Source organism: Podarcis tiliguerta (genome assembly GCF_965153285.1).
Source record: "Podarcis tiliguerta genome assembly, chromosome: 8".
Classification (NCBI taxonomy): Eukaryota; Metazoa; Chordata; class Lepidosauria; order Squamata; family Lacertidae; genus Podarcis; species Podarcis tiliguerta.
The window spans coordinates 52,134,786-52,161,708 of record NC_139541.1 but is presented as its reverse complement, the minus strand read 5'-3'; the positions used below and the strand labels follow the sequence as shown (position 1 = coordinate 52,161,708).

Below are 26,923 nucleotides of genomic sequence, written 5' to 3'. Positions count from 1 at the left end.
TGTGGGCTGATGCTGAAGTAAGACCTGAGTTGGGATGCAGGTGGGAGCTGCAGGGAGGCTTTGCCCTCAACGCTCCAACATCCATTTAGGGGAATCCCAATGAAACAGTTGGCTAGAGCTGATTAAAAAGCTCTATCAACTACTTGTAAAAAGGCTTTTCGGGTAGCTTCAGGCTATTAAACTCAGAAGCTGTTATGTTATTCCAGGCTAACCCACCTTCTTTGTAAAGTAGCCAAGAGGAATGTAATGGGCATAACATATTAATTCAAGCAAAGCTTTTGACCTAATCCCATGTGACTTCTTAAGTTCTTCAGGGGGAAACGTGAACTGGAACAACTTAGTGTAAGGAGTTGGATACGCATGGTGATAGAAGAAAATTGGATTGAACTAGGAGACCAGTGACTATTTCTCTCCAGCTCTTAGGCTTCTCATAATATATGCACAATTCAGTTTGCATGCATTGGAAGTGTTGTATGCATTTGGGAGGAATTTGGAGTAGCTTCATATTAATTACTTTCCCTAAAACAAATCTAAGCGTAAAAAAAGAAAAGCCTTTATCTTGTAACATGTGATGGTCAGAACATATTTGCATTCTTCTGAAAATATACTGCTGAGGCAGACAAGAATGTACGGTGGCTGCTCAGTCCCTATCCCATAAAAACAGATTCACTCCTTCCCTTCCACGGGCACCTGTCACTGCATAGAGGCAAAACTTGTGTGTTGAATAGTAAGATTCTAGCCCTTATTGTTGTAGATGAAAAACTGAAGATGCAGAGTCAGTGTATACTTAAAACTAAGAAACCAGAAGGAGATTGGGACAAAGTGGCCGATTCCACTAGTTTAGCCTGGGCTCCCCAATGCAGCACCTGTGGACACCAACTTTTAGTTTTTTTAATCATGTTTCTGGCTGGTGTGTGTAGGGGGCCTACTTTTTGTCTTATTCGGTGGGGTATAGGTGATTTGCTTGTTGGGTTTTTTGGGTGGGGATGTTTCTGAGTATTGCTAGCTTTTCTTTGATGGAATGGGTACTTTTGTTGCCTATGACAATACTTTAAAAGGTTCCTCTGTGCCCATAAACATTGGGACCTTTGTATAGACATAGGACTTTTTTACTTGGCCCTGTTCTCTGCTTCACTTCATGGCTCCTGATAATCCACCCTATGCCTTACTTGCCAATGCTGCTGATCTTTCTCCTCAAAATCCCATTCTTCCTCTGAATGATTTATTCAGGTTTCACTGTTGGGTAGCATTTTTGGAGTAGTATTGTGCAGGAGCTATGTTCACCCTCCTACCACATCCTTGTTTTTATGTAATAGGTGTGCTAATCTTGACTGCTGCCAATAGCAAATGCTTGACAGCCTTATAGTTTGAAGGTTGGGGGCGCCCAAGCACATGATTAATGACATTGACACTCTCACCCCCCCAAAAAAACCCTTCCCTTTTTCTCAATGCTGATCCCAACATAGCTCACTGATGATTGCCTGAGACAAAATCAGAAAGCCCATCAGGCCATGTGCTTGCTTGTTCTTTTATATTGGAGATGGCTTGGTGTGATTGTCAGGCTAGATTCCAGGGATCTTCCACCTCAAACAATGAGAGCAGGATAATTGTTTCCCAGGCAGGAACAGATTGTTAGAACATGGCTATTTCCCCCAGGCAGCTTAGCCTCAATTCAGCATTATGACTGCTTTGATGTGTATACTTACACGGTGAAGTTGGGGCTTTGATGCTACTAAACACTCCTCTAGACTTGACACCACTTTACTTGATAGGCTTTGAGGGGGGCATTGCAACACGTGCTGGTGGGGAAAAGCTAAAGTACGGTTGTACTGTTGTGTGATGCAACCTGGCAGTTTGGCTTCTTGGAAAGAGCTTTGCTTGCAAAGAAATGGGAAGTGCCCCGATATTTGCAAATGCTGCCCTGTGGTTCTGTCAAGGAGAGCAAAAAGAAGCAAAAAGGCTCTGTGGTCTGTGATGGCTCCATGGCCACATGAATAAATGGCTTTGCCCCATGCCCCCCACCCCCAGCATTTCACTAGATTCATCTCAGTTGAGGTTAAGATCTGTGATGTAAACGGATTCCTAAATTTGAAATTGGCTTAATTCCCAGGCTACGGGCTCCACTAGGAAACAATCAGTGCAGAAATCTGCCCATTCTCTGCTCCTCCAACTTTGTAGAGCTTCATTTCCAAGAGTGAGTGTTACATGTTGAAGGAATTCTTAAGTTCCATTGGCTTTTTCTCAGGCCTTTGTGGTGAGATGCCATTTAGTTCTGCTGCTTTATGCTGCTGCTGCTGCTTTAGCAAAAAAACAAAACAACCTGTGTTGCATAAGTCTACCTGCGCTGCTCAAGTCATGCTTCAGTGGAGTCTGAATCCTTGAAAGACCACTTCTCTGCTAGTATACCTTTATGAGCATGCTGCTCAACTCAGTCTCAACAGTTGCCTCTTCACCGCCCACCCACCACAAATAAAAGCACTAGGCACATGTTCCTAGCCCCAGGCTGTCTTTTGTTACATCAGGCCCCTGTGCCATTTTCTCAGGAAGGCCCCTGTTGCTCATGTACATGACAGAGGCTCTGGGTTTGGGAGATTAGATTCTCCTGCTCCTGCTGCTCTCTTGTCTCTCCTCCCCTTCAGTTTCAGTGGCAAGAAGGCCTGGTGATGTGGCTGGCTGCGCAATTCAGCTCTGTGTACTGTCGTTTGGATACTGAAAATAGAACAGGGAAGTCCCCAGAGTTACAAAATGTCTGGATTGCCCCATGCTGCAGGGATGACCTGACACCTTGGCTTTCTCAGTCATGCCTGCAGTTTCTGGATGCAGATGAGGTGACAGCAACATAAAAACTCTGGTTCTGGCTGAGTCATACACAAGGGAGAATGCTCTTCCATTTGGCACATCTTAGCTGTTTGCCATTAACTGGTCTTGGTCTTGGAAGATAAATCATTTGTTCAAAGGCTGCTTTTCCTTGGCAAACGGTTAGCCCTTTTTGTGTGGGAGGGAGCACTTCACATCCATGGGAATGTTTGAAAGATGTTCTCCACTTCAGGAGCTGGTACTGAAATGAGATGGGAAGGGGGCAGAATCCCTTGAGGTTAGCTTTGCAGTTCTGCCAGCAACAGAAGCCAGGAAACCAACTTCCTGAACTACTCTGCCATTGTTGTTAAACTCTTCCCCCCTCTTCTCTTTCCTCCTCCAGCTTCAAACTCTAATCCAGGAGGCAGACCCTGGTGCTGATTACCGCATTGACAGAGCATTGAACGAAGCCTGCGAATCAGTGATACAAACAGCCTGCAAGCACATCCGTGCTGGAGACCCCATGTAAGTGATGGAGATCCCCTGCTTTTGCTACAGTTTACTGCTGCTTTAGCTTGGGCTGAAAGAAGCCTGTTAAACCTGGGGGAAGAGATGGACTCAGATTGTCTCTTACATAAAAAGAGATGTTGACTTGGGGTGAAAGGGTTTCTTGTGGGCATACAGGCAGACTTTATTATGCAACAGCTTCTCATCACCCTTACAAATGCAAGCTGTGGGAAAGTACAGGCCAAAGGTAGACCACTATGGAGAAGCACGTGTGCTTTAAAGCATGCAGTTACTCCGCTCCCCCTTTCTACAAATGCCTCCTTCCCCTCCCACCAGTGAGATGCTCCTTGTTGCAATGTCTGGTATGAAGGCTCCTGAAGATTGCATATATCAATATAACATGACTTTCTTTCCATAGGATTCTCTCTTGCCTTATGGAGCATTTGTATACAGAGAAGATGGTGGAAGATTGTGAGCACAGGCTCCTGGAGCTCCAGTACTTCATCTCACGGGACTGGAAGTGAGTGCTGGGCATGGGGACCCTCAGGGGCCCTGCAGTTCTGTTGCAGGACTTTCTAGCAGCGGCAGTTGGGTCAAAAAGGTCTTGTACTGTGGGGTCATGGGTGGCTTTAATTCTCTAGTCACGAGCTAGAGGTTCAGAAAGAGTTCTTTTCATTCACAACTTGGAGAACTTGATGTTTATACACAACCGTTATTCCCCCAATTTCTGTCAATGTCTGCTACAGGAGGGGGGGGGGCAAATTAAAGTAGAGGTTCTAGCCTGGGCATTACCTTCAAGAGCTGCCTCATAATGAAAGTGCACCACAGGATAATGCCCTCTCACCCCAAATTTCAGCCTCCGCCTAACTATGGAGGGTGTCTCAGTGTAAGCATGTGTCAAAAGTAAAGTTTCCTGTACTTATATATTATTAATAGTGTTTTATGAACTGTCAGTTCATTAAGAAAAAATTGTGGTGATGTACAACACCATCAAGTTATAATTATGTTTAAACATCATACGATTATAAAAACATGAAATACAGAACAAATGGCTTAATGCTAACTGGCATTCTCTAAACACACTTAAGGCCTTTCTGATTACAGTAGGAACAGCGTCCTAAAGTACTAGTGCCACCATGCTTTTTTAAAACTTTAGTTTGCATAGAAACCAAATGAAAGTATGATAACTGTTGGATAGTTAGGAGGGCTTCTCCAGCTGATCACAGTTAGCTGGCTGGTATAAGAGCATAGGGCCTGTTTCTCATGAGGACACATTTCTTTCTAGTGTAGGGTTTAAATTGTTTTTGCTCCTTAAGAGCAAAATTCTTATGTATGTTCACATTCTTATGTGTACCAATGCACTTTAACATTTGCATCAAATTTTATAGCCCCAAGTGGCTTACAGAAAATCTTCATAATCATCTTAAAATCTCAGATTGCAAAACTGTTACACAGTTGGAATTGGTTGCAGTAAAAAAGCACAGATATTTTATTGGCGAGACTTTAAATATGTCTCAGTTTTATTACTCGGGTGACTCGCAACTTGTGTTCATTTAACTTGTGCAGTTGATGGCTGACCAGTTGAAATTGCACAAATTAAATGCATGGACGTCTGAGAACTTAAACACTCTTTTTGCACATTGTTTTCCCAGCACAAAAAGAGCTTTTAAGCTCTCAGACTTGCTTACTGGGCTCTGGGAGGATCATGAATGATCTCAGACAGTCCCATGAGATCTTGTGGAAAACTCTTTGCTTTGCCTGGGGGCGGGGGTGTTATAAGACCCATTCAGCACAACAGCTCCAGAAGGTAAGGATAGTCATGTGAGAGAGATTTGACTATACGTCTTTTTGAGTATATGCACTGTCCCTGGAACATAACCCCTGTGTAAGTTGTGAGTGACCTGTATGGCTAAATGGAAATTGCACCTATTAAGGTTTTCATTTCTGATTTGCTACATTCTAGAGGTGAAATGTTGTGTTGAAGTGAAATGCTGTTAATCTCCTAATGTGTGAAGAAAGGGCATTTTAGAACCTCATGGTGGCTTCACTGATTCTTCTACTTTGACAGACTGGATCTTGTGCTCTACCGCAAGTGCCAGGGAGATGCATCCCGACTTTGCCATACACGCGGCTGGAATGAGACGAGTGAGATGATTCCTCCTGGGGCCATCTTCTCCTGCCTGTACAGACATGCCTATCGTACAGAGGAACAGGGGAGGAGGGTAGGCACCAGTCAGTTGCTTTAGCAGTCCTCCTTTATTGGAAAATGAATGTGATTTGGGGGCATGTGCTAGTTTATCTGTGGCTTCAAATGTAAGCTTTGAATATCTCTTAAGGCAGCAGAGAAACTGAGCAGGTGATACTGGGGAAAAGCATGGAGGCAAGCCAACTATAGTCCACTCTACAGGTCACCTGGATGCTTTGCGACAACTAAGTAGGTATAACAAATGGAGACCCCCTGTGCATCTGTTTTAACCCTATGAGATTGGGGTTTAATGTTTGAGCCTCTGGAGACTCAAACAGGCGTGCAGGAATTCCCCTAAAACCCTTTAGGAAGAAGCCTCAGGAAACACTTTTGTAGCTAAGGTATGTGGTCTTGCCTCTGCTTTTTGTAGCTGAGGTCAGTGCTGAATATAGTGGGAAATCTCTTCATATGAAGGGTGGAGAAACAAAATAGGTGGCTTGTTGCATGAATGGCTGGTGAAGTTGTGACCACCAGACAGATAATCAGTATCCTGTAGGTGGTAATTAGAATGTGGTTGGTGATGAGCTGAGTTGCATAATCAGGAATTCATGTGAGTGCAGTTTTTGCTGGGTTGAGTCATTTCAGACTCGGGGGCTGTGGGAAGAAAAAGGGAATCCATGTGTGAATGCTTCCCGCATGTAAACTTTCTCCACAGGCAGAACTAGCATGTTGGGGAGAAGTGGGGAGTTCTCAAACATCATCTCCCACCCACAGCCTGAAATAGTGAAGCCTTGCAAAAGGTGCACTGGATGACTTCCTGGCCTTGTATTCCAGTTTATAAACTTAAGCTGGGGAGGAAAGGACAGCCTGCTGCCTCTTCTTCTACAGCCTAAGTGATACCCACATACCTTTTCCCCTTCCCACCTTCTGAAGGAAGAAGGTGGCTGGTTGCTGCTATGTGCCTGCTCAGGAAAGAACTGTTGAACAGACTTGGCTGCTGCTCAGTTGCTTCGCAAATCATTCTCCCTGTGGGGGAGAACAATGGAATAGTGCCTTGCTCCTTTTTTCTGCCTTCTTTTTCTGCCAACATGAATTGTGGTGGGTCTCCACTTGCTATGTCTAATTAGGTTTTAGGTTTCAGTTGTAAAATCTGTGCAGGATGCCATGCACAGCTGCCTGTCCCTGGCACCGTTTTCAGACTACCAAGAATTTTAAATCCCCAAAGAGTCCTTGCCATGCTCTAGCAGATCCTTCTGACTTCTGCTAGCCTGGAGATTTGAGGTTATCCCTACCAATCTAGCACTAGGTTTGTTTGTCTGTATTTTATTGGCTTCTTCTCTTAAACAGCAAGCCAGCCCCTCCACACACGTGATGCCACGGTATCTCGTTCACTTTTTGACAACTTGTTTAGACTTGTCCTTCAATTAAACATCTTCTGTCTGGATGTGGGGACTTGTCCATCTAAGCTGCAGGGAAGGTTAAAAAAATGAGGGGAGGGGCCTGCATGGGAGGCCTGCTCTGGGCCTGTGTGGGAGGTGACCAAGCATAGCATAAAGAGAACTTTACTTTTACTAATGCTGGAAAGAGCACCTTCCTTCCCAGATCTGAGGAGTTGGGGTTGTTCATCTGGAACAAATTTGTACACTTGTTCTTGGCAGCTATCCCGGGAATGCAGGGCAGAAGTACAACGAATTCTACACCAGCGTGCCTTGGATGTAAAACTGGATCCAGCTCTCCAGGACAAGTGCATGATAGATCTGGGGAAGTGGTGCAGTGAGAAAACAGAGACTGGACAGGTATCTCAAAAATTTAAACCAATAATCTCATGTTGAAATTGTTGTATAAGTTAGAAAGCAAAACACATTCACTTTAAATGCCCTGGTTCTGCTATTTCTTCATAAACATTTCTGAATTTTACTAAATTTTAATGTTCAAAAGTTTCTGTATTGCGTTTTGTGCTTCGATTGAGCTTAATTAGTGAAGGGAAGGCACTAAACCCATGTGTGCATCATGAGAAAGCAAGGCATTGTTTGTCCCAATTTATCCAACCTAGAGCAACCTGGAGTGGTGACTTGCTCATCCCAGGGGTTATGTTGCATTGCAGAAGTGTGGTGCTGGTTGGGGTGAAACGAAAGATGTCCCAGAGACATAGCAAGGTGCATTTGGGTGGCTTTCAAGGCATTAATGAGATGAACCCATTTGTTCTGTGTTAAGATTCTTTGTGTCCCCTTTAGGAACTTGAATGTCTCCAGGACCATCTGGATGACTTGGCGGCTGAATGCAGAGACATTGTTGGAAACCTTACAGAGCTGGAGTCAGAAGTAAGTAAGCTTTGTCTGGAAGGGAAAGCTCCAGTATTTAGTTGTTAGACTTGCACCATGTGAATGGCTTGCTGATTTGTGGGTTGCCCTCCCAAGTATCTTCAAAAGGGTGCCATTTTCATGTATTTGAGTCATCTAAGAAAGAAGGTAAAGTATCAGATCTTAATTGGTTGTCCAGATAAAGTAACTCAAGCCTGATATCATTAGAAAGAAGGAGTATTCATGTAAATGAGTCTTTCTTTCTTTTGGCTGTATATGTAAAAGTTGTGCCTTTCTATGGCAGGTATCATTTCCTTAAAATGACTGTGTTTTGGTCAACTCTAGTTAGCTTTTATTTGGGGCAGCAAACTTTAAGGCAGCCTTCCCCACCCTGGCCCCCTCCAGATGCTTTGGGCTTCACCTCTCATCACCCTCAGCCAGCACAGCTGGAAAAGCTGCTTTAAGCGATATTTTTTTCAACCTGTTCCTGCTCCCAATGACTTCTTACAGTAGCTGTTCTTGTCAACAGAAGTCTTCCTAGCTTGTCTCTAGGGATGCTCACATCCCAGGAGACTTTCCCACTCTGATGTAGAAACATAACATGAGCAACAGTGTGAACTGTCAGAAAAACTGGGTGTGGCCTTGGGTGGACTTACTGCTTACTCTCTCCCTCTTGTAGGATATTCAGATAGAAGCCTTGATGATGCGAGCATGTGAGCCAATTATCCAGACCTTCTGCCATGTAAGTAACTCTTACTCATACTTGTTCTAATTTGGATAAGGATTGAGTGTAGAGTTCCTCCATTAGTATCATTTGAGGGGAGGAAGACCATAGCCATGTGCATGCCTTGTAGTTTCCCCTTCATGTTAAGCATACCTTGCTGGAATGTCCATAATTCTCAAGGGCACAACCAGCCTTCTTGCATCCCCAGTTTCCTGCTCAGAACTTAGCCTTAATTACAGTGCTAGTTTGGATACCCAAAAGTCATAGCAAGCAGGTGCAAGACTGCATGTGTGCTGTGATTCCATGGGTGCACAGAATGGGACAGTGGTAATTCAGTTTTCTGGCCTTTTTCTTCTTCCATTTTCTAAAAGCAAATATCTGGTTTCGCTTGAAACTCTTTAGCTGGTGCCTGCTGAAATATCTGAATATAAAGGGTGGCTGAAACAATTTCCAGTAGTCATGTGCAGGACTTTTCATTGTTAGTTTATTGATGCTCATCGTGGACAAAACGAGAATAAATTATACAGAGTAGGAGCGAGTATGTAGAATTCAGCTATTGTTGCATAGTCTTTGTATATCTCTGGCATACCAGCCCTAGTTAAATTGCAAAATGTGTTTATGGCATTTAATAGATTGTGTTGCATTTTTGGGTCCAGTGGGGGCATGTGCAGCTGCAAAGCAACTTGAGAGCTCTGGGGCTAACCAGCCCTGACAAGTCATTTTAACAATCATGTTTCAAATGTAAGCCAGAGAGGTGCAATTACCTTCTCCAGCTTTAAATCATGGGTCCCGTTGCTTCCTCAACTGAGGTACAGAGACTTCCAGGAAGGGAGTTAGTTCCTGACAGGTTGTCATTAGTCTGTCTGTCTGTCCCATCCCCCCCCCCCCCATATCCCATTCAGGAAGTGGCAGACAACCAGATTGACTCAGGAGACCTCATGGAGTGCCTCATTCAGAACAAACACCAGAAGGAGATGAATGAAAAGTGTGCAATTGGAGTCACACACTTCCAGCTGGTGAGTGTGGCTGTTTCTCCAGCATCCCCTAGTTTGACTGAGTCTGGGAACCTGCGAACCATTATCCCTTTTCGCACAGGAAGGCCAAAGGCATTTTCCTGTCTGCTGGAATTTGAACTGTTATGGCATAGTCCCCTTTTCAGTGCTGCCTTGGCTTATTTGCCACAAATAAGCTTCTGGATGTTCACTACTTTGTGCCTTTAACCACGTTACTTCCAAATCTGCCATTCTCCTTCTGCAGTTGGAGGCAGGCAGTGCATGTGGTTGAACCCATAGTGATTTGGATGGGCATTGCATTCAACCTTAGCCTCACTAGAAGGGATAACTTGAACTGAAGCTCAAAGGTGGCAAGGCAAGAAGCAGGGCAGAGAGATGCCATTGACTGGGGCTGCAGTAGCAGATATTCTTTGAAAGACTTCCTGTGCCTGACCTTGAGAGGAGCCTGTTTGCTTTTCTTTCTTTAGGTTCAGATGAAAGATTTCAGATTCTCCTACAAATTTAAAATGGCCTGCAAAGAGGATGTCCTGAAGCTGTGCCCCAACATCAAGAAAAAGTATGTGTGTGTGTCAGAAATTTGGCCTCATGGCTTTTGAATGCTAGAGAAACATTTGTCTCTTAATCAGAAAGTGGGTGATACCCAAGAGTTTTACACCAAGATAGCCTGGTGTTCTAACACTTCTGTCCTCTTCAGGGTGGATGTGGTGATCTGCCTGAGCACCATTGTACGCAACGACACGCTGAGAGATGCAAAGGAGCACCAGGTCTCCATGAAGTGCCGCAAGCAGCTACGTGTTGAGGAGCTGGAAATGGTAAAAGTTGCCCTCTTGTTACTCTGAGGCTTTGCAAAGCCTTCTGTGGAGGGTTGCATCAGCTTGCGCTACCCTGAAAATATTTGGCTGCCCCTCAGTGCTAGTTTCCTTCTCTCTAATTACCATTTCTTATATTCTAAATCGGGCTTATAGCAGGCTTCTTTGCAAACGTTGGCTTTTCCTGGCACCTTGCCACAAGAAGGCAGTTTTTGCTGAGCCAAAGCCAGCCCCAGCTGTTGGGGTTTAAGAGTCTTGTTCAACCAGCTCCCTTGGACCAATAGAACTGCAAGCACCTTCTCTCTCTCTCTCTCTCTCTCTCTCTCTCTCTCTCTCTCTCTCTCTGTGTGTGTGTGTGTTTTAAGGGATTTTTTCCAGAGCTCTCCTGGGCAGCCAAACTGAAGACTGCATTGCACAAGTGTGTTATATTTTGATTCATAGCTTTGGCCTCAAATAGCTGAAAGACTGCCTCTTCCCAATCGACCTTCTAGGGCAGCTTTCTCAACCCTGGATCTTCAGTTGTTCTTGAACTACAATTCTCATCATCCCTGACCACTGGTCATGCTGGCTAGGAGTGGTGGGAGTTGTAGTCCAACAAAATCTAGGGACCCAAGGTTGAGAAAAGCTGTTCAGGGGTGTTAAGACCAGTAGAGGGTAGTTCTGCCACCCTCAGAAGTTGAAGGAATGGCAGCCTGGGAGAGGGTTTTCTCTGTGACAGCCTCTACATTGCAGAAGTCCCTCCCTACAGAAGTATCTCTAGCATCTTCATCGCATAGCTGTAGACACATCTCTTTCATCCTGGTTTTTGACCGTTAAAGTATTTGTTTCGTGGGGTCTCTTTTGCTGAATTTAAAGCATTCTGTTCAACTTGGAAAGGTTTTGCTTGCTTTATAATTATAACAGCTTTATAAATTTATGTTATTGTTGTAATCCACTGTGCAGCATGAGGGTGAAGAAGAATGAGTAAAGAGATCCTATTAAATAAATATATAACCTCAAGAGTGCTGATGGTTGCCTGCAGAAAGCTTCCTAGTTAGAAGATAAACACTTGGTTCTCTCATGGGCTTTTTACTTTTTTTAATTGGATTTGTTTGCTTTGGATGTTCAAGCTTTCCACCTCCCCTTTGAGTCTGAATCCTTTTTCAATGTGATTCATCTTGCAGACTGAGGATATCCGCCTGGAACCAGACCTTCATGAGGCCTGCAAATCGGACATTAGGGACTACTGCCAGAACGTCCCCTATGGCAATGCTCAGGTGATCCGCCTTTTCAGTGTGCGCTCTCTCGATGTTTCTGCCTAGCCAGAGAGGCTTTGACTGGAGTACATTCTGCATCAAAGCCCATTTCAGTCTGCTTTGATTTACAGACCTTTTGCTTGTACTCTGACTCACAGCCAAGTCCACAGGATGGGCTGATCAACTTCCTAAGCACCACTGGCAAGTGTTTCTCCAGCACGACAGAGCACTTCTCCATGGGCTCAATTTTCCTCTAGCTCTTCCTTAGTCAGTGGCTACAAAATATCCCACCCTTCCAAAGGAGCCTGGTTTACATTGAAACTACCAGGTTGACTGTTGAAGAAAGAGCTTTTACTCGCTGAGTTGAACTTTCAGCCACTAAACCTTCCCCCCCCCCCCCTAGGCTAAGTGAACACAGTGACTTCCATCTTATGAGTTGGCTTTTAATATAATTTCTTTTGGTACTTCTAAACCCTCCTCAATTTAGCATCCTCCTTAGAATACTTCACCCAAAATGTGCTGTGGGCGAGACCTCCTCAGTGCCACTATTGCTCCTGTTTTAGATGAGGTGCTGCTTAAAATAATGCAGGGGTTTGGCTATTTTGTTCCATAGCCTTTGCTTTGTTATTTTAAAGCCATTGAGTCATTTACTTACTCCCAGATTAGCAATGCTGCCATCTAGTGTCCAGTTACCCTTGAGATGTTCTATTTATTTAACTGCAGATTATTGAGTGTCTTAAGGAAAACAAGAAGCAACTCAGCACTCGCTGCCATCAGAAAGTCTTCAAACTTCAGGAGACGGAGATGATGGATCCAGAACTGGATTATACTCTCATGCGTGTTTGCAAGCAAATGATCAAGGTAAGGATGGCTGGTTGATGAGGGGAGGCTTAGAATCAGGCCACATCATGTTGCTTTCAGTAACATTTTCTCTCCATGCAAGAGTACATGTAGCTGGCATTGCCTTGAAATAGGAATCCACATGGATTTTTGTAGGAAGATTTTTGGACGTTTAAACTGGGTTTCTGCCTGCTGCTGCTCATGAAGACTTCTCAGTTTTGTAGATTTCCATATTTATTTGTCTGCAACGGCAAAATCTTGCATTGGGAATTGGCCCATCTTGTACACACACCCAGAGGCCATTTCTGCATAGCATGGGATGATTTGTCAATATTCACAATATTCTATGGTGCAAACCAAATCTGACCATTTTTAGTGTACAAGCTTGACTCTTCATTCTGGAAAGATTCAAACGGTTCTAATCTTAAAACATCTCCTGCCCTCAAGTATATATTTTTAAATATCTAGCTGTGAATATGCAGTTGATATTCAACCATATTCTAATCTTCTACCAGATATTCAAGCATATCTGGTGAAAGATCAGAGAAGTAAAACTGAAATGGCAAAGTGTCAAACCCTGGTTGAGGGGCAAGCTTTTTTTTTTCTCCTCTGCTGTAACTTCTGTAGAACTTCAGGCTTTCTCAGAACTTTAGGCAGGTACATGCCCTAAAGGCCTGATACTAAGGGGGATACAGCAAAAAAGCTCTTGGAAGTGCAGCGGCTCTTTGATTTCTCTTCAAACTACTCAGACCAGCAAGAGGATCATGTGGAATTATAGCTGAGCGAAGCCCCCCTTTTCCCATCTTCCTGTCCTGTTCTTGGTTCAATGTGTTTCTAAACTTTCTCTGCAAAAGTACATTGATTCAGAAGTGCCATTCCCACCACCTCTCCTGACATTAATGGGCATGGGTATTAACACAACACCTTTTAAGAATTCATTCCATGCCAAGCAACTTCTGGGTTAGACTGGAAGTGCAGTGATGTCTGACTTGTGCCTCTTCAGCACTTTGCATTCAGGCAACAAGAGTCCTGGCTTAAGATGGGAAGTGCTGTTGCTCTCCACTTTGCTGACTCGTTGATGCTTTCTCTCCCTCTGTCAGAGATTCTGTCCAGAAGCAGATGCAAAGAACATGCTGCAGTGTTTGAAACAGAACAAGAACAGTGAAATGATGGATCCCAAATGCAAGCAAATGATTACCAAGCGCCAGATTACACAGAACACAGGTAATGGTGGGGCTTTTCTTGGAATTGGGCCTGGGGTCTGCACTTAAGGGCTGTAATCTTTATTACCTGAAATGTCTGATATATCCCATCTGGACTACTGTAATGTGCTCTACATGGAGCTGCCTTTAAAATGTGCTCAGAAATTTCAGCTAGCCCAAAGAGCTGCAGCCAGACTGTTGGCCAGGGTTAGATATAGGGAGCAAATGATTTCCTTTTTAAAGCATTTCCAATGGCTACTGGTCTGTTTCCAGGAACAATTCAAAGTTCTGGTTATGACCTTAGAAAGCCCTATACAGCTTAGATCCTGGCTATCTGAAAGACCATATTCCTTCATACGAACCTACCTGGGCCCTGAGATCTTGGTTTTTTTTTTTTTTTAGTAAATAATTTTTATTCACTTTCCAATAAACATTTTTTCCAGATTTAACATTTGTTTTGACATAAACATCTTTTTTGACTTCCATCAGCCTATCTGAGAATTCTCCATACTCTCACTACGTCTCACATTTCTTACATTTATATTGCACATTATATCTCTTAATCTTAACCTTTCTTTTTAAACAATATTTCTATCAGTCTTTTTCACAAAGCCTCCTGAAAGCCAACAAGCGTTAGTTGCTCCTCACATTCAGTTTTGATATATTCTGTAAATTTACTCCAGTCCTCGGAAAATCTCTGATCACGTTGGTTCCTTATTTTTCCAGTCAATTTGTCCATCTCTGCATACTCCATCAATTTCATTCTCCATTCTTCCTTGGTCGGCATTTCTTCCTGCTTCCATTTCTGGGCCATCAAAATTCTTGCTGCTGTCACTGCGTATCTAAACAGTTTCACATCTTTCTTACTAATTTCATTCCCTACTATCCCAAGTAGAAATGCTTCTGGTTTCTTGATAAATGTATATTTCAACATTTTCTTCATCTCATTATAAATCATTTCCCAAAAGCATTTCACTTTTTTACATTCCCACCACATGTGGTAAAATGTTCCCTCTTTTTCTTTGCATTTCCAACATTTGTTACAGATTTTATACATCTTACCAAGTTTCACTGGTGTTACGTACCATCTATACATCATTTTCATTACGTTTTCTTTTATTGTAGTACATGCAGTGAATTTCATTCCCTCCTCCCACAATTTTTTCCATTGATCAAACTGAATATTATATCCGAAATCTTTGGCCCACTGGATCATAACCGATTTCACTTCCTCATCTTTCGTATGCCACTCAAGCAATAATTTATACATTTTTGACAGAACTTTAACATCAGTATTCAAAATTTCCTGCTGAAACCTCGATTGCTTTTCTTGGAAACCTCTTTCCCACACTGTCTTTTTAAACATCGCATTTATCTGGTGGTAATGCAGCCAATCATATACATTTTCCTTAACTTCTTCATATGGTTTTAGTTTCCATTTATTACCTTCTTTCACCATCAAATTCTCATATGTAATCCAATTCCCTGACATATTGACCTTTCTTACACTCATAATTTCCAATGGTGATAACCAGTATGGTGTTTTGAATTCTAAAAGGTTTTTATACCTATTCCAAACCTCAATCAGCGGTCCTCTAAAGATGTGGTTTTCAAAACCTCTATGCACTCTATTCTTTTCACACCATAAATATGCGTGCCACCCGAATCTATTGTCATACCCTTCTAGATCCAACAATTGTGTGTTTTCTAATTTTATCCATTCCTTTATCCAGCAAAGACACGAAGCTTCATAGTACAGCTTTAAGTCTGGCAGGGCAAAGCCTCCTCTTTCTTTCACATCTGTCAGTATCTTAAATTTTATTCTTGGCCGCTTGCCCTGCCATATATATCTTGATATTGTTCTTTGCCATTCCTTAAATATTGTCACACCCCTGATTATTGGAATTGTCTGAAACAAAAACAACAGTTTCGGTAGCACGCTCATCTTTATCGTTGCAATTCTTCCCCAGAATGATAATTTCATTCTTCCCCACACCTCCAGGTCCCTTTTGATTTTATTCCATTCTGGTACGTAATTATTCTGATACAGGTCAATATTCCTGGGTGTTAACATGATCCCTAGATATTTTACTTTTTTAACCACATTCATCTCAGTTTGTTGCTGTATTCTTTCAGTTATTTCTTGGTCGATGTTTTTAGCCATTATTTTGGTCTTTTTCCTATTTAATTTGAAACCAGACACCTTACCAAACTGTTCTATCTCTTCCAACACCTCTTTTATACTTTGCTCAGGATCCTCAATAGTTAAAACCAAATCATCAGCAAAGGCTTTTACCTTGTATTCATTACATCCTATTGTTACACCTTTTACATTTCCATTGTCTCTTATTGATCTCAAAAACACTTCCAGGACCGAGATGAACAATAACGGAGACAAAGGACACCCTTGTCTTGTACCTTTAGTTATGGCAATATTTTCAGTGATAACATTATTCACAATCAGCTTCGCTCTTTGATCTGAATATATTGCCTTTATACCATTCAGAAAAGCTTGACCTGTATCCATATATTCTAAATTCTTTAGCATAAATTCCCAAGAAATATTATCAAAGGCCTTCTCTGCATCCACAAATATTAACATTGCTTGTTTGTCCTTCCCGCTTGACAGATATTCTATTACATTAATTACATTCCTTATGTTATCTTTCATCTGTCTTCCGGGAAGGAAACCTGTTTGAGATCTTTGGGGGAGGCCCTTCACTCAGTCACACCACCCTCACGGCATGTTTGCTGGGCACACAAGATAGGACCTTCTTGGTAACTGCTCCCAGACATTGGAACTCTCTTCCTAGAGTCGTTAGACTGGCTCCTTCCTGGTTGCCCTTCTGCTGGCAGGTGAATACTTTTGTATTTCAACAGGCTTTTAGGAACTGACCTTTTTTAAGGAAAGGGCTGGTGCTAGGATATTTTATAGTATTTATACAGGTAACTCACATCTTATGCTTATTTTACTTACACGATTGTAGCTTTGTGGGTGGCTGGTAAATAAATAAATGGAGAGCCAAGGAAACCCACTCTCCATTTATTTATTTCCTCCCCACATGTGTGCATAGCTGTGATCACATGCTTATTCTGCTTTGGGAAGGCTGTGGGAGGGCTCTGGCAGCGTCCCAAGTTCAGCCTTCCTAGACTAGACTGTCTTGTTTGCTTTGTTTGTGTGGCATAAATGTTTTATCTATTCTGGTCCCCTCCAAGGCAAACTTTTCTTGAGTGTTAAAATAATTTGTCCTCTCCTTGCACAACCCCATGCCTTCACCATTCAGCTCTATTTATATGCAGTACTGGGCAGAACATAACAAAGTTGGAAAGCAGTGTGGTTTGGATAATTGTTTTTAAATTTTGATATCCCTAACCCTGTGTGCATCATCAGTTGATAGCCACCACAGAAGACTTTCATATCACCTCATCCATGACACTTGGCAATGATTTAGCATTGGCATGCCCTCCCTATCACAAGCAGGACCTACAAACCACAATCCATACCTAAATGTTACGTATGAATCAGATATAGTAGTTTGTTGTGACCCTAACAAACCACATTGTAAAGCTAAAGCTTGTTCTTGGCTTCCTTGTACTTCTGCATCCTTTGAGCAGAACAAACAACATTGCTGATGTGGATATGATGCTAAGCCAGGGTTTGTTGCTTGCACTAGGGGAAGAGAGAAGCAGGAGCAATCTCCATATTAATGGTCAACCATGACCATGAGAGCTGGGAACTGGGTAAGCTGAATTCCACAGCTTGTTCCTTTTTTCTATGCTCCCACAGGATTGTGGGCATCTGTCGAGCCTTGTGTGTATGTAGCTGGTTTCCTGAGAGCCAAGGCCTTGCAATTTGGCTACATTACGGGCAACTCAGACAGAAAGAACTCCAGTGCTAGGCTGCTTAGTAAAAGTGGCTCAGTTCTGCAGCTGGCGCCTCATTCCAGCAGCCGGTCTTCATCACTAATTTTGCTCCTTTCTTCCTTCGTAGATTACCGCCTGAATCCAGTGCTCAGGAAGGCCTGCAAAGCTGACATCCCCAAGTTCTGCCAGAGCATTCTGACCAAGGCCAAGGATGATTCCGAGCTTGAAGGGCAGGTCATATCCTGCTTGAAGCTGAAATACGCAGACCAGGTGACTTATGGGGCATGTGTTTCACAAGGACCTAGCGCCAGAAGGCCCCCAAAGTGACTTGTTCTGCTATGTGGCGTGTGCCAGTCAACAAGCATGTTTAAAATACAGGCAGGTCTCAGACGCTTAGGCTCAGTTATACAGGTTCTCTGGGAATTTGTAACAGTGATCTGATTTAGTCAACCTAAACTTAAAAGTTACGTTTATTTAACTTCAAATGTGTGCTGTGTAAATTTTACATGCTGAATAACTAAATTTTTCCAGCAACCAAGCATTTGAAATGAATGTTGATTATGAGAGAAAAATCAATAAAACCCACTTAATAAGACATTTTAAGATGGGACAATTGAAAACACGCAGTTCCATACACGGTTAATGTTTGTAAATAATAGAGTGTTTAACATTAATTTTATCAAGTCCTAAAAATTAACCACTTATATTTGGAAAAAGTTGTAACTATATTGAAATCGCACAATTCATTATGTTATTAGCTTATTTTTTTGGAACAGTGAATTTTTGGTAATCCATCTGGTGTCACTGATCAGCCTAAGTGGTGCAATCATTATGTTAAAAGGAGTGATGTGTAAAGCAGCCACTGAGAGTTGAGAAGGCTTCTTCTTGGACCTGCAGACAGAAAGTAGAGGTGATCATTGAGCTGCTGGTAGCCTTCCTCTGCTTATCTTATCTCTTTAGCAGCTAAATGGCCCTGCTCTTTCCCCTCATGAATATATTGAGGGATATTAGGAGACAGAATATGAGCATAGGTAAACAATGAAGGAGGACTTATCTCTGCCTTATCTCCCTGGAAGCATTCAGAATTCCCAGCTGTCAGAGGCTCACTTGCATGGAGCTGCTTCTGGTGTGGTGAATGTAACACATAATTACCCTCTTTGATCAGATTGCTTTGGCTTGCTGTATTCTTGCATCTTGAACTGAATTGCAGGTTTTGTCTAAGTGCTGCCTCATCTGATGTTTTCCCATATGAAGAATTCTCCCTATAGAAAAAAGCCATATACAAAGCTGCCTTTTGCTGTCAAAGATTGACTTTAAGAGATTTTTAGTGCTAAAAAGTGCACCAAAAATACATGATTGCTCAAGTTAGTTAAGATTAGTGGTTAATGGTTAGTAGTTAAGATTTGTGCTGAATGTGCATTAATGATTCTGTGGCATGACTGTTCTTGTTCTCACCCTTAAACAGCGTCTCTCTCCTGACTGTGAAGATCAGATTCGAGTGATTATCGAGGAATCCGCTCTTGATTATCGGTTAGATCCTCAGTTGCAGATGCACTGCTCAGAAGAGGTAGGAGCTTTCAAATTCAGTCCTCCTTCACACTATATATGTTGGCAAGTTCTCATGAGCTCCTGGTAATACAGTTTGAACTATGGCGATCTTGATTGAATCCCCCAGTAGTTTAAAATCACCTTGTGGTTGTCACCTTTTGTGGCATTTGCAATTTGCAGAGAATAGATTTGCTCCAAGAGCAGCTTATAGAGCAAAGCATTATGGGCATCCAGCTTAGCATCTTACACAAAAATCGTTCGTATATCATATGGAATCATCCTGTCCAGAGTTAAGTTGATATGTAAAGTTCCTCCCCTTGGTCCTTTTCATGCTATGTGGAATAGTGTGTGGGAGACTCCTTGTTTCATCGTAACTGATATTTAAGGACCTCTTTGAGAACAAGCCTCCCATGAATTTGGAAAGGAACAGGTAGCTTAAAAGCAGGAGTAGATGGCCCCTAATAGTATTGCCTTGCTGAGCAAAGACTATTATAATAGAAGCATAGAATCCTGCTCTTGCAGGTTGGAGAGTAGGTGCTGCTTGTCACCTCTGCTCATTTCCAGAAATTGTTCCAGGCTCTGCCAGCTGGAATTTAGCTTAAGTCAGGGAATAGCTTCCAGTCTTGGCCTTAGGCAACATCCACAGTAGAGGACCTCTGGATAATGTTGCTAATCCTTTGGGCTATGTTACACTATAAGCCTTTCCTCAGTAATAAAGGGCCAACATATACTGAACCGGAAAGTAAGGTTGCATTTGTTTCCCTTGCTAGATTCCATGTTTTGGACCTTTTTGTCACATAAATTTGTTCTATCTCCCTCCAAAAGGAGGCTAATTTGTTGGCCTGTGGTACTATAACCTAATGTATTTTATGTTTTTAAAGATTTCAAGCTTGTGCGCTGAGGAAGCAGCAGCCCAGGAGCAGACAGGACAAGTGGAAGAATGCCTGAAAGTGAATCTGCTAAAGATCAAAGCAGACATGTGCAAGAAGGTAAAGAACTAGGGGTGCTTCTGTGCTAATGGCAAGGGGGAGAATGCTAGATTGTGTACAGCTCAATCTGTTGGTATTCTCCTCACTTCGGAACTTCTTCGGCACTACAGCTTTGTTCTCTAGCTTGGATGTTCCAAGGATTCCTAGGGCTGGTTGTGATTTGCTTTCCCCTCTGTCACTGCTCCTCAGTCTACTTCAGTCAGCCAAAGGAAGGCATCCATTCCTTCCCCTTTGCATTTTTTCACACTTCAGCACATCCCTTTCAAATTCCGACCCGGCAACAGTCATAAATGCCTTCATGACTTTGAGTAAGACTACTATAAATGTGCTCCATTTGAAAGCAACTGGAGTCTTCCACACTGAAAAAAAAAATCTTACTTTATTTGAGAACTGCTCAGGGCTATAAAGCAGGGTTTAAGTATTCTAAGTATAATGAAGCAGCAGGAGGATGAGCAAGTTAAGATAAAATATGCAAATCATTATATTGAGGGTGCATTGCAATTTTCTGCCCTTCTAGGAGGTGCTCAACATGTTGAAGGAGAGTAAAGCTGATATCTTTGTGGACCCCGTCCTTCATACGGCCTGTGCCCTTGACATCAAGCACCACTGTGCTGCCATCCCACCAGGAAGAGGGCGACGTAAGTCTTACAGCTTGCTAAGAAGCCCAGGAAGCATCTCTGCCACCAGTGGTGCTACTTCCACAGAGTCAATCGTTTTTAGTCTTCTGTTCCTGCTCTTGGTATTGAACAAGTCTAGGCACAATTGCACTCTGAACAACTTTGCTTAGGATAGATTTGTACACTTCCTAGAGGTGTGAAGGACTAGTGGATAGAATCCCCCCACCAGTGGTAAAAATCAATATACTTGGGGGAAAACAGAGGAACTTTCATACAACTTTCATCATCATTGTTTAGATTAATGAGTAAAATCCTTTCTAAGCAATATGTATTTTCTAAAAATATATTTAAAATATGTTAAACACTGGGGTCACCAATGTAGTGCCCGCATCCACCCCTGATGATTTTGCCTGGTGCCCATGAAATCTCTGAACCCCCCAGTGCTTTCCCACCCCCTCCCAATGAAGTGGTGTGATGGTCATAACCTGTTTTGTCACCTTGAGAAACGCAGAATAGCAAGAGGGTGGGAAGATCAAGATCATGATGATCTGAGAAAAACTGTGCCTTCAGTCATTTGTAACACTCCTTCCTCTGTTCTGCAGAGATGTCTTGTCTGATGGAGGCCCTGGAGGACAAGCGTGTGAGGTTGCAGCCTGAGTGTAAGAAGCGCCTTAATGACCGGATTGAAATGTGGAGCTACGCTGCCAAGGTGAGCAAAGCTGCTCACTTTATTTCTCCAGGAAGACCTCTTCTGGGTGCCTGGGGATTGTTGGGGATATGAGGGAATTGGAACAGATGGAAGGTTCCAGCACGATGCATGTGTTGGTGCGGAAGGCCGTGAACACATGATGGAATGCTGCTACCGTAATGACAATCCTTGACACAATATGCTAGATTGGCCTTGGAAGCGAGTCTGAGTTACCGGCATGGAGAGCCTTAATATCCATGTCGAGCATGGCTCCTCACCACTTCTGTGCAATTCTAAATTCCATCTGTAGAAAGCTATCCTTGCCAGGGCAAGCGCAGCACAAAATGTAACAGTTGCTGTTACAGAGCAGGGCCCCATCTCTTGATATCTGAGCTCCTGGCCCCTGAAATGGGGGGGGGGGAGGAGAGAGAGAGAGAAATTTGGAAGGCCCAGCACAGGGCAGCTGTGGGAGGGCAATACCACCCTGCTGTTGGACAAGCATGTAGCACCCTAGTGGGGAATCCCCACTCCTCCTCTCCAGACACCTTGCTGCACATACCCTGGCTTGTGTTTGCACACTCTGCTGAGGAGAGATTGGTTACAGAAAGAACATCCTGAATCTCAAGGGAAAAGCTTGCAGTTGAAAGGATATAAGGAGCGTAGGACTCCTCTTGCTACTTCACAGCTGTTGATCATTCTGTGTTCCATACCATGTGAGGGAGGGATAGGATCAGATACTTTAAAAAATCATTTATTAATGGAATTTATAAAGCTAACCCATTACACAAAATCTTTGATTGATGCCCAAAACGAGCACAATTAAAGTACAATATAAAGTGATAAACTAAAACTTAAACTAAAAACACAAAACACGGTTTTTACAGCCTAGTCCATAAAACAAGTTATTTCAAAGGCCCCTAAGTGAATAGAAAGGTCTTCACCTGGCTCTGAAAAGATCACAAAGCTGGTGCCAGGTGATTTTCTTTAGGAGGTGTGTTTCTTCACCCAGGTGCCACTACTGAAAATGCCGTCTCCCTGCCCTACTTTGTTCATTTATTTTGATTTGAAAGAATTTACAAGCTGTTTAATATATATTTTAAATTTCCTAAGCCTGTGAAGAAGAAAAGAAGGTTCAGGTAAGCACCTATGAGAGAAGGAGCTGGCAGAACACCAGCATAACATCGACAAACAGCCTAGCCCAGTTTATGGTCCTGCAACCCTATTCTGGTCTATACAGGGTTGTAACAAATTGGGTGGTTTTAGAGAAGATTTGTTTGAAGCACTGACCCCTAAATTTCATCTGTACATTGTAGACATCTGTTACGATTGGTTTGGGACCTGACTCTTCTTCCTCCTTGCCTGCCAGGTTGCACCAGCGGAAGGATTTTCTGATCTTGCCATGCAAGTGATGACCTCTCCATCCAAGAACTACATCCTCTCAGTGATCAGTGTGGGCATCTGCATCCTGTTCCTGATTGGCCTGATGTGTGGGCGTATCACGAAGCGAGTGACACGAGAGCTGAAGGACAGGTAGAGCCTGCCTTGGTAGTCAAAGGGAAGAAGGAAGGAAAGAAGGCCTGCCTGCCTGCCCGTTGCCCAGTTTGTACAGCCCTCCTCTGTATAGTCTCCCCTCCCACCTCTCCGGAGAGTACAAACAGATTAGAACAGCAGCCCGTGCCAGCTGAGTGTCCCATCTCGTCCATGGCTTCTCCACCCTCGGAACGAGTTGGCACGTGCAGCCTTGGCGGTCCAGCCAGCAGCTTCGTTACCCTGTCGTTAGCGACTGTTGTTTGCCTGCCTGTAGACAAGTTTTTTCTCTTTCTCTTTCTCTCTTTCTCATACTGTCGGAACTGCCTTCACTCCCCAGACAGACTGACAACCTGCAGCTCAAGAGGTTTTTAAAGCAAATTTTTAAAGATCTGTTCCAGACATAGTGTTGGACAGTAGGTCTTGGTGTGGAAGTGTTTGTGCTCCTTGGCATAGGCAGGAGGACCGAGGGGAAAGGACATCACCCACCATTCACAGCTGGCCTTGCTTTGGACATCTGGCTCACCCTGGAACAAGCATCTCCAGCACATAATCAGTCAGCAAGAGTTGCCTCCAGAGGCCCGTCGTCATCTGTACTGTTTTTGTGCTTTTGTTACTGTATTCTGTTGTACTTCTTTTTTTCTTTTTGTGGCTTGTTCCTCCGTTTTTGCCAAAAGGCAATGCCTTCCATACTTCTCCACCCCCACTCCAATCTTTGGGGTTAATAAAATATTGACCAGATTAAAGAAACTTCAGTGGTCTTACAGGCACCCCCTGCAAAACCATACTGTATCTCAAGGGAAGCCTTTGGACAAGCTACGGTGGAGCTGTGGTCTTGGGTAGTAAGGCGGTGGTTTTGGAAGAAAACGAGGATTTAGGTCCTCCTCAAAGGGGTTGGATCCATAGGGTTCTTATTTACAAGTTACTGAAGTTTCTTCCCTGAACTGTCAGGGAGGGTGTAAGACTTTTCTTGCTGTCAAGAATCCATCTAAAGAGATCATCAGCCATTTGGGAAGTAGGGAAGCTGGCAGGGCTCCCTACACTAAGCAAGGACGGGGGAGGGGAGGGGGATAGCTTTCTGAGAATTGGATGGGAGAGGTATCTTTGCTGAAGTGATGCTTTTAGTAACAGTACCACAGTACCTGTTTGCAATGAGCAGGAGTGTGCTCCTTGTCTGTTGATTGGAAAGCACAGGGAGGAACTCGAAGAGGAAATACGCATGTGCAGGCTCCTTGTGTATAGTAGGATATCTATCAGCCTGTTAGACATGGTTGCCTGTATGCTTTAGAGGGCTAAATCATGAGTCTGCCCGACACAAGGCTTGAGTGCAACATCTTCTTCCCCTCCCTGCCCCTTTTCCTGCTTTGCTGCAACTGCTCAGTCAGATGTCAAATTCTCAGCGTTCTGCATTAACGTCACAAAAGCGAGGGGCTTTTGGCAATGGGACCAGCTGATCTAAATGATGATGTGGACACTCAGCCATACCACTACTGTGAATATTTTCTGCTGCTCTTGAAGTGTTGGTAAAAGGCACAAAAGTTTTTAGCTTTAGGAAACCTTTATTTTTCATCCCACTGGAAAGCAAGTCGTTCAGAGTGTGGCTTTGTATTCCTGAGGATGGCAAACTGGAAAAGCTTGTGCAAGAATCTCACCCCACCCCACCCCTGAGGCCCACTGACTGTTTCAGGCCTCCAAAATTAAGGAGAGATGATTAGGGAAATCAGAAATCAGTGGGCGAGCCTGTGTGTACTGAAGGGTTTTTTTGGACTGTGGCCACTAGATTGGATTTCCTTCCCCTGCTTCTGATATTACTGAATCTATGAATGTTGACATTGGAAAGGGGTGTGTGCCATAGTTCCCCAACTAGTGCGTGCTCAGTGCATTCCAAAGCCTCTATTCCCTCCCCCCTCCCTTTCACCCACACCTGGATGCCCTTCAGTATTGTGTTATTCTGTGTTTTAACTCTGAGGCAAGGCATAGACTTCTTTATCCTAAGGAATCCACCTTGACTCTGAAATGGGGTGGCAGTGGTGGAGGATGCTCCCAGGGCAACTCAAGTCACTTGCAAGAGAGGCAGCCAGCAGATTAATTGCAGGGTGCTTAGAGCTGCCATTCATACTGTAGGAGGCAAGGAATAACCTTGGTCATATCATCTTCCGAATCCTACACAACGTTGGGAAGAAACTGGTACTTGCATATGGTGACCCTGCAGCAAATGCTGTGAAAGGAGAGGATGCCCCCACCATCCTGGCTAGCACATGCATTCAAATAAGATGCACAACGTATTATTCTTACATTGCTTCCCTTCAGCCAACTACAATGCCTTCCCTCGATCCTAGTGTGAGTGCCCCATTGGTTAATGAAAGAAAAATGCTCTCCTGAGTAAATTCCCATAATCAACAGCAGTGGTTTTTGCAGGCATATAGTGATGCTACCGAAGAGGAGGAGCTTGTGCGAGATGCACGTAAGGGGACTAGTTGCCTGGGAAGAGACAGACTGCCGAAGCCATTAGCCAGCCAGTCACTCCATTCTCTCAGTGACCTTGAGTGAACCATTGTTTTAAAAAGAGACGGCAGCAGTCTCTTGAGTTCCAAGCACTGCAGGTCTGTCTCAGCATCACCTAAACCTCCATGCAGTCTCCTCAGACCCTGCCAGTTTCAGTCTGACAGCTAAGTATTCCTGCTTTACGGCTTATTTGAGGGACGACTGTTTACAAAACTGATCCTTCATCTAAAGTGGCATTGTATTGCAAGTGTTGTGCTTGCCACTTCCTCCTCAGAATACGTGCAACTGCTTGAGGAAGAAGATGGAAGGGGCTGTGCTGCAGTTTGAATGTTGGAAAAGTACTTAGGAATTGGGAGCTTGTTTTTTCTGCTTCTTCCCTATAAGGTTCCCTGTTTGAACTTGTAGTACTTGCTGTCTTCACCACTGTGGCCTCGACTGTCTTGTAACACGAGCTCCTCCAGCTTCTGGACCCTGTGCTGCTGCTTCTCCTTCTTTGTGTCTCATCTAAAGCTGTGCTGATGCTGCTCGCTTGGCTCTCATCTCAAGGAAGGTCCCCTGTTTTGATGCATTGGAGATGGAAGTACGCAGGTTGGGCACTGCTCTATGGATTAGAGTTCCTACAGAAAAGCCCTGGTGGAGCTTAAGGAGCAGGGATTTCTAGGCTTTTAGTGGTGGCTCTTAGATGTAGCCTAGGGTGTTCTCTTGTCCCAAAGTAAGCTAAGGAACTTGTTGAATTGGAAAACTGAAGGATCACACATCCTTTTCCGCTTCATAGTTTGTACAACTGGATTGATAAGTTACGCTCTTCCTACATACACACTACAGGTGCATCCAGAGCATTAATACTAACAAACTGGAAGAGTGCTGGGTGGAGGGAACTGTCTTTAGGAAGTGGTGCCATCCAGCATATGGTACAAGCACTGTCCTGGCCCCCGGCTTGTGCTGAAACCTGTTATCATATTGCTAGTCCTTCTGGACAGCTGTGACCAGCATGATAATTGGTTCCATTTCCGTGTAGATTCTGAACATCAGGTGCACTGCTTCTCCATCCGACACTTGCAGACTCCTCCATCCAGAGGCTCCCTAGCTGGTGCAAAGAGAATTAAATGACTTATCTCAAGGTTCTTGGAAATGCATCAGAGGCAGGCTGCAATTTCCCTTCAGGTATGCTTTGGAACTCAATATAGGTGGTGTTTGATTGAAGAATAGGCGTGTTTTGTGTTTGAGAGAAGCAAAATGCAGGTGCACAGAACAACTCAGGGTGGCATAAAAGGGTTCGTATTCAGTGCCCCTCCTGCAGCTTGCAAAACCAGCCCTTTGGAGAGACAGTAAATTGGTAGATGATACAGCTAATGTTGGCTGACCCTTAGTCCTTTTAAAAAATGTAACATTAACAAAGGTGTTTTTTTTTTGTAAATTGTTTTTCCTTTCTATGTACAAAATCTTGGCTGTTCTTTCTTTTTACATGTTCATGCTGTGTAATTTTGAATTGTTAACGGAGATTCTGAACATAATGTGCATTTTTTTCTGTACAGATGAAATGGGAGAATTTAATAAAAAAGAGTCTGCAGGTT

General features: G+C 43.4%; 1 protein-coding gene across 1 annotated transcript in view; it reads left to right on the top strand.

The window, feature by feature from the left end:
- The window catches only part of GLG1 (golgi glycoprotein 1), a 60,521-nt gene extending 33,598 nt beyond the window's left edge, over positions 1–26,923 (top strand). The window contains exons 9-26 of the mRNA XM_083452836.1: positions 3,200–3,321; positions 3,722–3,823; positions 5,372–5,525; positions 7,147–7,284; positions 7,723–7,809; positions 8,468–8,530; positions 9,415–9,528; positions 9,993–10,081; positions 10,220–10,337; positions 11,498–11,590; positions 12,293–12,430; positions 13,510–13,633; positions 17,603–17,745; positions 18,941–19,042; positions 19,905–20,012; positions 20,530–20,650; positions 21,232–21,338; positions 22,684–26,923. Of these exons, the coding sequence (XP_083308962.1) occupies positions 3,200–3,321; positions 3,722–3,823; positions 5,372–5,525; positions 7,147–7,284; positions 7,723–7,809; positions 8,468–8,530; positions 9,415–9,528; positions 9,993–10,081; positions 10,220–10,337; positions 11,498–11,590; positions 12,293–12,430; positions 13,510–13,633; positions 17,603–17,745; positions 18,941–19,042; positions 19,905–20,012; positions 20,530–20,650; positions 21,232–21,338; positions 22,684–22,851 (2,091 nt within the window). The 3' untranslated portion in view covers positions 22,852–26,923. The remainder of the gene's footprint in view (positions 1–3,199; positions 3,322–3,721; positions 3,824–5,371; positions 5,526–7,146; positions 7,285–7,722; positions 7,810–8,467; positions 8,531–9,414; positions 9,529–9,992; positions 10,082–10,219; positions 10,338–11,497; positions 11,591–12,292; positions 12,431–13,509; positions 13,634–17,602; positions 17,746–18,940; positions 19,043–19,904; positions 20,013–20,529; positions 20,651–21,231; positions 21,339–22,683) is intronic.